The sequence below is a fragment of the Squalius cephalus genome (genome assembly GCF_949319135.1).
Source record: "Squalius cephalus genome assembly, chromosome: 4".
Classification (NCBI taxonomy): Eukaryota; Metazoa; Chordata; class Actinopteri; order Cypriniformes; family Leuciscidae; genus Squalius; species Squalius cephalus.
The window spans coordinates 6,099,669-6,113,024 of record NC_137125.1 but is presented as its reverse complement, the minus strand read 5'-3'; the positions used below and the strand labels follow the sequence as shown (position 1 = coordinate 6,113,024).

The window sequence follows — 13,356 nt, the reverse complement described above, 5'->3', positions numbered from 1 at the left end:
ACTGCAAGTACAAGAACAACTCGCTGACCTAAGAGAAGATCGCAGTTTAAAAATGAAATTTCAAGACATGACTTTGGACAGTTTTTGGATTGTGGTGGGTGCCACAAAATGTAGAAACTTTTCTAAGGGTGCCATGACAGAAAAAAGGTTGGGAAACACTGGTACAAGGTATTGAATGTGGTCTTTCTTTAATCACGCACATTAACACCTGAGGAAATGCTGGCACAAACGGCTGGTGAAAGTGAATGTAAACACGAAAGCGTAATAGCGGAAACTAATGTTACCCAGCAGCGTACACAGTAAAACTTTTCATAATAAAAGTCCTTCTCGTATACTCTTATATAGCGAATTTAGAACAAAACATGTTACAAGAAAACCAGCATGAGTCAACACAGAGTCCTTTTTCATGGCTTTTATTAGGGCTGTGCGATAATAAATAATCACCAACACTTTGATCCACTTGGTATAGTTATATCAACCTAAAAACATCAAGAACATTCAGGTAAACAAAAATGCTTGAAACAGAGTGGAGTTACTTCTTTGCTCTCTTACGGTTTTCTTAACATGGCTTGCTTAGTCACATTTCAGCATTCATACTAAACTTGTTCAAGAAAACCAGCATGTCCACATTGCTTGGTTTCAGAGATGTGTGTCGACATGTAACTGCATTGCCTGAGGTGTTGTGAAGTCTTTCAGAGGGTGTGCTAGTGCCAAGCCCACACAGATACTTTTACACCAGCTTGCTAAAGTGGGGAACAATTCCCCACAAGAACAGTGTCTGTTAAATTCTGCTTCAACGATTGCTTAGTCAGAGGATTCAGAGGTTCATCTGTAATCTCCTAAAGAGGCTTCAATGCCATCACCTGGAACCTGTTATAGTTTCATAAAATTAAAATTGTACTATAAATAAAAAATAATTTTAATAAAACTGTTACATCTATAATTTAACTTATCTATAATGCTTTATTTATTAAAATAGTGTCAGCACTAGAAAAGGTGTGACAGAATATACAATAAAACATGTTTAATGTAAAATTATGTTAAAATAACTAATTAAAACTACTGAAATAACTTAAAACTTACCAATAGCAAGGTGTAGTCTGTGGCCGAAGCACTGAAGTCGGGTCAACCATTTATTACCGCAGCTTTGATCATATTAGTTGCATTGTCCGTGGTAAAACACACTAGACATGCCTGACTCAAATTCCCAGCAGAAAAAGCCTCTCGCAGTCCCAGAACTGTGTTTTCCTGCTGCGCTCACTGGGAAAATATGCCGTCTGTAAGCACCAACTTCTCATTTTAAAGTCTTTGGTCAATCAAATGAACTGTTAAACTAATGTACGGCTCTGTTGTCCTACTGGAGCAGAGGTCTGTCGTACACGCTAAATGTTCAACATCTCTCAGTTCCAACATGACAGTCGCGAGTATACTCGTATATTTGGGGGAAAGCAGTGTGGGAAACACAGGACAGAGAGGGAATGTTGTACCGTTAGTCTATAGCGGCCATTCCCAAACTGTGGTCCTGCAGGTGGTCCGTGGAAAGGCTAAATAAAATATAAAATAGTATTTTTTTTTTACCTTCATTTTACAAGGAAATTCCCATAAAAAAAATAAAGAGTAAAAATAATATGTAGGCCTATATTGATATAAAATTTAAATTAAATTGTCAAGTTATTGTGTGATTGCTAAAATAGGCTAGTGGCGCTCGGCCGTGACGTTCAAGTTCAGTGCCGTTAGAATCACAACATGGATCGGTGGGTAGCAACAGGTTCTCTGAAGAGAAAAGGGCAGAGGCAGACATGTTCTCATTATCACATCACACGCATAGCCTTTATAGGCAGTTTATATGAAACAAAATGTTTATAAATGGAATGAATAAGGCCTGTTATTATTTTAATTTCCAGTTAGTTTCTTGATCTCACGTTTCTGAAATGTTTTGCGGATGTGCTGTTAAGTAGACAAACTCAAGCCTACTTTTTGAGGACTTGTAAAACTCTGAAGATTAATAATCCTCTAAAATCGCCAAAGGTTTTGAAATGTTCATCCAAGTGTTCTTATTACTGTAAGTTATAGATTTCATACTCCATTGCTATGGAAATAAGCCTGTTGTTCAAATGAACCTGATTATGCCCTTGCGCGCTTGAGTAAATAAATAAATAAATTAAATATGTGGCAGCCGTTGTGTGCAGTAAACTTTCTTTTAACAAGCCTGTTGTACTGATGTGATGACCTGTTATAGTTTTAGTGCTAGTAAGCCTATTTAGAGGTGCGGATTAATTCAGGTAGGACTCTGTGTAGACATATTTTATTATGTGTATTATGAGGTGGTCCGCGAAAATTCTTGATTACAAATAGTGGTCCACACACACAAAAAGTTTGAAAACCCCTGGTCTATAGTATTGATCAGGTGCACAAAACCTGGTTTCCCGACTGTGGCGATCGGAAGCATACACTTTGCCAGATAGCGTGTTATGGCCTCTGTTATCTCTCTGACACCGGGAGCTTGCAGGATATGGTGTTAGGCTTTCACAGCTTGATGCTATTGTTGCTTAGGTTTGGGAATGAGGGTTGATTCACCTGTGCTTGAAGATTTTTCTGGCAAATATAGCTGATACTAATTGTTGTGCTTTGCTTTGAGGTGACTCTAAAGATCTGTAGTGTTTCCCCTTTGCTTTGCCACTCGAGATTTACATGTTTTACATATAACTTCAGTATGCATGTGTTCATCTCTTTTAAAACCAAAATGCTGCCATATCTTTGAGGTGCTTCTTCGTTTTGGCACTAAATCTTCGGGCCGGCTCATCTTATCAGATTAGCTTGCCATGAGAGCATCACAGGATTGTTGATTGTCTTGTTTCATCATTCACACTTACATCCCAACCAGTGGTGGAAAGAGTACTAAACAATTGTACTCAAGTAAAAGTATTTCTACTTAAGAAATAATTTACTTGAGTTCAAGTAGAAGTAATGGAAAATAATAGGACTATGAATATGAGTAAATAAGTAGTTTGCTGAAAAACTACAAGTTACTATGTTACAAAGTACTATAGTATATGTTTCTATTTTCATCCAAAATGAGGCGCGTTAAACACTCTCATGTAATTTCGGTTTCATTCATACTGGAGGAATATTTCCTTATAGGAAACCCCTTATATGGACATCAGAAATCTACAGCTGAATAACATGCAGATAGAGACGCTTTGACTAATGAAACATGAAGACAATAAACAAGATTGCAATGTGTTCAAGCCATCTCAGGTATTTTCATCAGAATGATGTATATAATTGAAAAGGAGTAAGAGGATGCTTAGGTAGCTATCTTAAAGCCAATGGGGCTGTTGGTAAGAACAGGTCCAGTCTAGTCTTTATTTTTCTTCCAATCAGGTAATGTATGTGTGTGTATGTAGAGGTGTGTGTGGTTTCTACAAGGAACAGAAATACAATGTTTTAGTTTACAATAAACGAACATTAAATTCACAGGAAATAAAGTAATTTAAACAATACATGAGGCCATCTACTCATACTATAAAATCTCAAATACACATCTAAATAACTAAAGAACATGCCTAAGCAGGGAATACAGCAAAATAAAAACATTTAGGACAAACTCAAGAAATACAGAATAATATTTAAGTGTCAAATAAAGTCAAGTCAAGTCAAGTCAAGTCAAGTTTATTTATATAGCGCTTTTCACAACATAGGTTGTATCAAAGCAGCTTCACAGTAATAAATTAAAACAATACATCAATGTTTGTTTCTAGTGGAACGTCCACGTTTGGTAATGATGATCAATAGTATCGTTGATTGATTAATTAAATTAAATATTCCCAAATATCCCCAACTGAGCAAGCCAAAGGCAACAGTGGCAAGGAACCGAAAAACTCCATCAGGTGACCTAATGGAGAAAAAAAAACCTTGGGAGAACCCGGGCTCAGTCGGGGGCCAGTTCTCCTCTGGCGTTTATGAACTAGAGGTCGGATTTAACTGTAAGATTAAAAGTATTATATGAATGCCTGGCTGAAGAGATGCGTCTTTAATCTAGTTTTAAACTGGGAGAGTGAGTCTGAGCAACGAACAGTATCAGGAAGACTATTCCAGAGTTTTGGTGCTAAATGTGAAAATGCTCTCCCTCCTTTGGTGGATCTGGATATCCTAGGTATGACCAAAAGCCTCGAATTTACTGACCTTAAAGAGCGCGATGGATTATAGGGCGATAGAAGATCAGTTAAATAAACTGGAGCTAAGCCGTTTAGGGCTTTATAAGTCAGTAGCAATATCTTGTAATTAATACGGAACTTTATAGGTAGCCAATGTAGTGATGATAAAATTGGTGTTATATGATCATATTTTCTTGATCTAGTAAGAACTCTAGCGGCGGCATTTTGGACTAACTGTATCTTGTTTATTGAGGATGCAGGACAACCAGCTAATAAAGCATTACAGTAATCTAGTCTCGAGGTCATGAATGCATGAACTAACTTTTCTGCATCAGAAACTGATAGCATGTTACGTAGCTTAGCAATGTTTCTAAGGTGGAAAAAGGCTGTTCTTGTAACATATGAAATATGATTTTCAAAAGACAGGTTGCAGTCTAATATAACACCCAGGTCTTTTACTGTAGAGGATGAAGTAACAGGACATCCTACTATGTTAAAGTTGTATTGTGAGAGGTTTTGTGGGTGGTTTTTTGAACCGATGATTAGTACCTCTGTCTTGTCTGGATTTAATAAAAGAAAATTGCGCGTCATCCAATCTTTTATATCTTTAACACACTCTGTCAATTTGGATAATTTTGCGTTTTCATCTGGCCGTGATGAAATATAGATTTGAGTGTCATCAGCATAACAATGGAAACTAATTCCATGTTTTCTTATAATATTTCCAAGTGGCAGCATATATATTGAGAATAATAGAGGGCCTAACACAGATCCCTGCGGCACTCCATAGTTTACTGGAGTTATAATCGATTTTTCTCCATTTAAATAAACAAAATGGTAGCGGTCAGATAAATACGATCTAAACCAGCTTAATGCTTGTCCTTGAACACCAGTATAATTTTGTAGTCGATCTAAGAGTATTGTGTGATCTATAGTATCGAACGCAGCACTAAGATCAAGTAAAACTAATATTGAGATACAGCCTTGGTCAGAAGCTAAAAGTAAATCATTTGTAATTTTAACAAGCGCAGTTTCAGTGCTATGATGCGGCCTAAACCCAGACTGAAACTTTTCATAGATGTCATTTTCTTGCAAGAAAGAGCCCAGTTGAGCGGACACAGCTTTTTCTAGTATTTTAGACATAAAAGGTAGATTTGAAATGGGTCTATAATTTGCTAGATTATGTGGATCTAATTGTGGTTTCTTAATGAGAGGTTTTATAACTGCCAGTTTAAATGTTCTTGGAACATAACCTAAAGATAAAGACGAGTTAATAATATTGAGGAGAGGCTCTTCCACTATAGGTAACACTTCTTTCAAAAGTTTAGTTGGTATAGGATCTAGTAAACATGTTGTTGTTTTAGATGAAGTGATAAGTTTATTTAACTCTTTTTGTTCTATAGTTGTAAATTGTTCTTGCGGGGTGATAATTGAGGCTGAATTATAAGACGCAATTGAGGATTGAACGTTTACAATTGTGGTTCTGATGTTTTCTATTTTCTCAGTGAAGAACTTCATGAAATCATTACTACTAAACTGTAACGGAATATTTTGTTCAGGAGACATCTGTTTATTTGTTAGTCTAGCCAAGGTGTTAAATAAGAACCTAGGATTGTTTTGGTTGGTTTCTAATAGTTTGCGGAGATGCTCAGCCCTGGCCTCTTTTAGGGCCTTTTTATAACGTGACATACTGTCTTTCCATGCGATTCTAAAGACCTCTAAGTTAGTTTTTTTCCATTTACGCTCTAAATTACGGGTTTCTCTCTTTAGAACATGCGTAGTATTGTTGTACCATGGTGCTTTACTTTTCTCTCTGACCTTTCTTAATCTAATGGGTGCAACAACATCCAATGTTCCAGAGAGAATGGTGCTCATAGTGCTAGTTAATTCCTCAAGTTCATCTGTTTGTTTAGGTTCACTGAGCAGCTGAGACAGCTCAGATAAGCTATTTGAAAAATTATCTATGGTGGATGGAAGGATTGTTCTGCCTAATCGATAACGCGGCGCAGCATGACATATTACAGGAGTACGTAATATGCAAGTTACCATGTAATGGTCAGTGACATCGTCACTTTGTGGAATGATATCTATATCGGTTGGATCGGTTCCATGTGATATAATTAAATCGAGTGTATGATTAAAACGATGAGTTGGTCCGGTAACGTTTTGCTTGACCCCAAAGGAGTTTAATAAATCTGTAAACGCAGCCCCTAGCGCATCATTTGAATTATCTACGTGGATATTAAAGTCTCCAACAATTAATGCTTTATCGAAATTAACTAATAGGTCTGAAAGAAAATCTGCAAACTCTTTTAGGAAATCAGCGCAAGGCCCAGGCGGTCTATATACGGTAGCCAAGGCTAGAGATAATAGGGATGTTTTTCTAGCATCTAAGAGCGTAACATTTAGTACAAGTATTTCAAACGAAATAAACTTATAGCCCGTTTTCTGAGTAACATTGAGAATATCTCTATAGATTGTTGCAACACCGCCGCCACGACCAATCAGACGGGGCTCGTGCTTATAGGAGTATCCTGATGGAGTAGACTCATTTAGACCGAAATAATCATTTGGTTTAAGCCAGGTTTCAGTAAGGCAAAGTACATCGAAGCCATTATCTGTGACTATTTCATTTACAATAACTGCCTTAGGTGTGAGTGATCTAATGTTTAGAAGACCTAGCTTTAGAAATTGTTTTTGATTACTAATAGCAACATTTTCTGGTTTAATAACAATTAGATTTTTTCTAGATCCTGCAGTAGATTTATTATTTAATCTCACTAAACGAGGAATAGACAGTTTCTATGCAATGTTCTACACTATTTATATCAGTTAAATTGGTGCAGCAGAGACTATGATTTGGACTTTTGGTTACTAATCAAAAGGTATTTAACATTTTGGAGATGTTATCTGACAGAAGATCCGATCCGAATCTGCTTGGGTGTAAGCCATCAGCACGGTAAAGCCTAGGACGCTCCCAAAACAGATTCCAATTATTTACAAAAAGCAGTTTCTGCAGCGATTTCAGAAACACGAGCACCAGGAAAGCAGTGACTGTGCACCTTACTTTTATTTAACGTAGCGTGTACGTGTCGAACGATGGAATCGCCAATGATCACAGCATCGCGTTCTGTTTTGCGAAGAGGGGAGAAGCAGTTTTGTGTGGATATCTTGAAAACCGGGAGGGTCGGAGAGAGTTTTCTTGGTCTAGACCTGACTCGCGTCTTCCGCTGCGGAAATATCCAGGCTTCGTGGTGGCATGTTGGAGCCGGAGTGAACGAGACCATGGCTGATCGCGACCTCGACGCTCGCCGATGTTGAGAAACGCACGGAGTAGACGAGGTCGGAGTCAGCGGGTTAGTAACGTTAAAATAAAGACACTTGCATGGTCAATTACGCACACGCAGGAAAAACAAAGAAAGGAGAAAGAACTCAGTCCTCTGCACAGTGCATCCATGTGCACCAGAAGGAAGGTGCTATTCTTCTTCTTCTTGTTACTATTTAACGGCGGTTGGCATCCAGCTTATTGGTGCATTTCCGCCACCTTCTGCTCCGGAGTGTGAACCAGAAAATAGGTTTACAGACTAAATCCCCTTCCCCACTCACACACACACACACACACACACACACTTCCCAGTCATTCTGCAAAATAATAATAATAATTATTATTATTATTATAATCATGACAACAACAATATTTATACTTTTAACCCTCCTCAATACTACATTTCTTCATATCCTATTAAAAACCCCTATTTCTCTTAAGAAAGTCATAAGAATTCTAGTCTGAACCCTATCACTGCTCAATAGCCCTTTTAATGTAATGTTCTGAACTCCCATCTCCCTCAACTTATTCCTCATCATCTCTCTCTGAGCTCCATATCTACTACATCTCAAAACAATATGCTCTACTGACTCCTCTTCCTGGCATCCATCACATAGTCCAGTATTATGTTTCCCTATCAATTTAAGCGTTTTATTTAGTAAACAATGTCCCAATCTTAATCTAGATATCACCATTTCTTCTCTCCTATTTCCACTTCCAACCCTTGTATCTTTAACGTCCCTTTGAATTTGATATAAGTGTCTCCCTTTCCCCTCTCTATCCCAACTTTCTTGCCACTTTTGATTTATTTTCTCCCATATCACACTTTTAACCTCTGCTTTACTAATACTAACTTGCATTTCTATATTTCCCTTTGTTAATGCCCTTTTTGCTAATTTATCTGCCAATTCATTCCCCCTTATCCCTACATGTCCTGGTACCCATATAAACTTTACCTGTCTACCTTGATTTACTATTCTTGTTACTGACTGGAGTACTTCAAACAGAATATCTTGACGACTTTTGGATTTGAATGATCTTAAGCTTGTTAATACTGATGATGAATCTGAGCATACCAAAACTTTGTTCTGTCCCGTTCTTTCTACCCATCGTAATGCAATTAATATTGCCAGTATTTCCACTGTATATACCCCTAATTTATTAGATGTCCTCCTATTGATTCCTGTTCCTTTATCCGGTATCACTACCCCCAATCCTGTTGCTTCTGTCTCTGGATTCTTAGCTCCATCTGTATAGATCTGGATATATTCATTATATTTTTCCAATAACCGATTTTTGAACACTCTTTCTAAATTAATATCCTCCTGATCCTTCCTTTTTTCCTGTAACACAAACCAGTCTATCTCAGGCCAAACTATCTTCCATGGAGCAATCTCTGGATACACTATCGTGGGACTTATCCTCAAATTATACACTTCTAATTCTTTGGCTATATCATTTCCAATTCGTCCAAAATTTTCCTTTAAATTTTTCCCATACTCCCAACTTTCCTGTAATACTGCTTTAGTAAGATGAGTACTATTATGCCCTTGTAGACCAGCCCAATAATTTGCCATTAACTGTTTCCTCCTTAACTCTAGTGGTAATTCTCCCATTTCTACCTGTATGGCTGCTACAGGAGTTGTTTTAAAAGCTCCACAGCATATTCTCAGAGCCTGAGCCTGGATCACATCTAACTTTTTTAACTGAGACTTAGCTGCTGATCCAATTACTACGCTTCCATAATCTAGCACTGATCGTATTAATGCCACATATACTCTTTTCAGTGATGCTCTACTTGCTCCCCATTCTCTTCCCTGTAAACATCTCATCACATTTATTACTTTTTTCCCCTTTTCCTCCATTTTTCTGATATGATCTGCAAATGTCAATCGTGAATCCAAACTTACTCCTAAAAATTTAAAAGTTCCAACCCTATCTAAATCTCTTCCATACATTCTTAGTTTTACAGCTTCCTGAACTCTTTTCCTAGTAAAAAAGACAGACTGTGTCTTTTCTACAGAAAATCTAAATCCCCAATCATAGCCCCACTCCACCACTTTATCAATTGCTTCCTGTATTTTCCTGACTACATAATCTATATTCCTTCCTCTCTTCCACAACGCCCCGTCATCTGCAAACAAAGACCTTCCGATGTCTTCTGGAACTCTTTCAAATATATCGTTAATCATAATAATAAAGAGTAATGGGCTTATCACACTCCCTTGTGGTGTACCATTTCCAACTATGTATTGATTTGACATGTCTGTTCCTATCCTCACTTGTATTTTCCGTCCGAAAAGAAAATCCTTTACCCAGTTAAACATTTTCCCCTCTACACCCATCTTATTCATTTTGATTAATAACCCCTCCTTCCACATCATGTCGTAGGCTTTTTCTATGTCAAAAAATACCGCTATTAAGGTCTCTTTATTTGCTTGTGCCTTTCTTATTTCCGTCTCTATTCTTACCACAGAGTCTATTGTGCTTCTTCCCTTCCTAAAACCACTCTGACAGCTAGCCAATAATCCTCTTTTTTCAATATCATGGGTCAGTCTATCTACTATCATCCTTTCCATAATTTTGCATAAATTAGAAGTTAGAGCTATCGGTCTGTAACTAGTGGGTTTTGTTGGATCCTTACCAGGTTTCCTTATCGGAATCACTACCGCTTCTTTCCATGTATTTGGTAACTTTCCCTCCTTCCATATTTTATTATACACCTCCAACAGCTTCAACTTTGATTTTTCCCCCAGTTGTTTTAACATAATATAACAAACTTGATCTTTACCTGGAGATGTAGGTTTTGCTGTTTTTATTGCTCTTACCATCTCTGCCATGGAAAATGGTTCGTCTATTTCATTTTTAGTATCTTCCTTTCTGTTTATTTTATGATTATGCTTATTAAATGTTTCCAATCTTCTTCTTCTTCCTTCTTCTTCCAAATTTTCAGAACTATGTACCTTTATAAATGATTTTACCATAATTTCTGCTTTCTCTTTATTAGAAACTGCTGTTTCCTCTTCAAAAGACATAACTGGATAATCCCACTGCCTCCTGTCTCCCCCCATCCTTTTAATCATTCTCCATACTTCTCCCACCGGTGTAGTTCTTCCTATTTCATCACAGAAATTTCTCCAACTCGTCCTCTTTGCTTGTCGAATTGTTCTTCTAACCACTGCCTGTGCTTTCTTATACTGAATTAAATTATTCATAGTATGTGTTCTTTTAAGCACCCTGAAAGCTTTGTTTCTGTCTCTTACCGCCTGATAACACTCTTCATTCCACCAAGGCACCAATTTTCGATTTACCCTGTTCCTCCCTTTAGGAATTGCTTCCTCTGCTGCCTTTATTATTGCTGTAGTTATCTGATTGTTAACATCATCTATACTTCCTGAAACCTCAACCCTAGTCATGGAATCATCACTCAAATTCTTAAACTTATCCCAATCAGCTTTCCCAAACTTCCACTTAGGAATTATCTCTTCTGGACCTACTTTCAATCTTTGACCCACTGAACAAAAGACAGGGTAGTGATCACTCCCCACTGTAGTAGATGTCCAAACTTCCCAATTACTATTTCCAGCCAGTGAATTAGACACTAAAGTTAAGTCCAATGCAGACTCTTTCCCTGTTGATACATTTATTCTGGTTCCTCTCCCATCATTCAAACAGACCAATTCTCTTTCATCCATCAATTCTTCGATTACCTTACCGTTAGCATCTGTATGTATATTTCCCCATATTGCACTATGCGCATTGAAATCTGCACACCATATTATTTTTGGTCTATCTTGCCCTAATATCCTTAGTAGTTTGTCTATTTCCAATCTTTTACATGGGTTATAGTAATTAATAATACTAATTTCCCCTCCCCTTTCCCACATCTCCATCACTATGTACTCCTGTTCATCCCCTATCTCCAGTATTCTATATGGAATTCCCATCTTTATGAATATAGCACATCCCCCTCCTCCCTCTCCAGTATTCCTATCTCTTCTTATTCCTGTATATCCATGTATTTTAAAATCTAAATTAGGCTTCAACCAAGTTTCTTGCGTACACACTACATCTGGCTTTTCATCCAACTCACTCAAAAAATGTTTAAATTCCTGTCCATTGGTCAATAAACTCCTGGCATTCCATTGTAATATTAGAACCATTATTGTTATTATCCAATACATGACACTTCTTGGCTTGACTGATTAGTAAGGATTTCCCTCACCTCTTCCCATGTCAGTCCTTCTAATCCTAAGTGGTTCACTGCAGCTTTGACCACCAACTGGATTTTTTCAGGAAGGTGCTATGGGCACAGGTGCAGTTTATAAAACCTGATAGTGTCCTAATTGGCTTGAGATCAGGTGGGTGGAGCTAGAAGTTAATAGGAAAATTAACAAGCTAAGAGGGGTGTGGCATATGCTTTGTGGCACAACTTCTCAATAATGTAATCGACAGCTCGTATCAGAGTATAGACTTTTTTTATAGACTTTTTTCTCATTCTGCGTTAAGAAGTAACATGGCACCACAGAAGCAAGTTATTTCAAACACGACTGACGTGTATATATAGTGATTTTGGAGCAAAACATGATATTGATCTCACTATGCTAAGCAACCATACTGATGACAGGGATAGTCCAAGAGCGATATGGACATCAACTCATAATGTGTGTGAAGAGAATTTTAATTTAGTGCAAGTGAATGCAACAATAACGCATTAACAGTTAAACAGATTAACGGGCTCGTCTTGGTTGGTCCACTTCACCTTCTCTAATTTTACAACTGTCAGCATAGATAATACTTTTAAATGAATCATGTCTATGAGCTCTTTCACATGCTCTTTGACCCTTTGCCTAATGAGGTTCTAAACGTGTACTTCACATGCTTATGTCCTGCTATTACCGTAATTATTAACGTTTCCTTAGCTACTGGGCACGTCCCTTTGGCCCTTAAGACAACCGCTATATACACCAGTTCTTAAAAAGCCTGGCTCTGATCCTGAAGATTTATCTACCTATAGGCCTATTGCCAGTCTACCTTTTCTGGCTAAGGTCCTCGAACGGGTCGTTGTTGGCCAGCTACAGCAATATCTGTACAAATATTTATGTCTTGATGTTGTTTCTACATTATTTTGGAGATTTAATGTGAAAGTATTAGAATATCAAAATATATTAAAAACTTTTTTGTTTACCGCAATTACCAGAAAATGACCAAAATTGACAAAATGACTAAAATTATTAGTTTATTTTTAAATCGGTTGACAGCACTTATACTCTGCTCTTTTTTGTATTTTTGGAAAGTGTCTGATAACATATGATTCATTATAGAGATTTGTGTTCTTGTCCAACAGCTGTAAGTCAGTAAAGGACAATGGCATCTGTTGAACAGCATGATGATAACACACTAGATGAGCTGGAAAACAAAAAACTAAAAGAAGGTAATAGTGATAAAAGAAAAAAATATCAGAAATGTTAAAGTTGTGATTTAAGCAATGTAATTAATCTCTCTATCTCTATTCCAGGCCAGATGAGCAGCAATGCTCACACTGGAGTCAGTGTTGATGTGAAAGCTGAAACAGGAGCAACTGTAAATGCTCCTGCATTTATTGGAAACACCTTCACAGCCCCAGTGACCATCAACTTAAACACTGCAGGACATGGTAATATATAATGACAACCGTAAATCCTCTAATATAGGCCCGGGCCTTTATTTTACTCAAGCGCATCGCGGCCCAGACCTTTATTGGAAGGAGGCCAGAATTAGAGACAGGCCTTTATTTCTATTTGAGCAAAACGGACTACTAGTAGAATGAATAAAAACGAGATTTTGTGTCTATTTTAACCTATAAAATACTAGGTTAATTTATTGAAAACGTAC

General features: G+C 37.3%; 2 protein-coding genes across 4 annotated transcripts in view; both read left to right on the top strand.

The window, feature by feature from the left end:
• LOC307157281 (uncharacterized protein) overlaps nucleotides 1-13,356 on the top strand; it is a 198,580-nt gene that overhangs the window by 100,694 nt on the left and 84,530 nt on the right. The gene's annotated exons all lie outside the window — the stretch shown is intronic.
• The window catches only part of LOC307157229 (protein NLRC3-like), a 36,753-nt gene that overhangs the window by 8,807 nt on the left and 14,590 nt on the right, over nucleotides 1-13,356 (top strand). For all 3 annotated transcript variants that reach the window (XM_079869073.1, XM_079869074.1, XM_079869075.1), the window contains exons 3-4: nucleotides 12,830-12,916; nucleotides 13,001-13,138. In XM_079869073.1, the coding sequence (XP_079725199.1) occupies nucleotides 12,850-12,916; nucleotides 13,001-13,138 (205 nt within the window). In that variant the 5' untranslated portion in view covers nucleotides 12,830-12,849. The remainder of the gene's footprint in view (nucleotides 1-12,829; nucleotides 12,917-13,000; nucleotides 13,139-13,356) is intronic.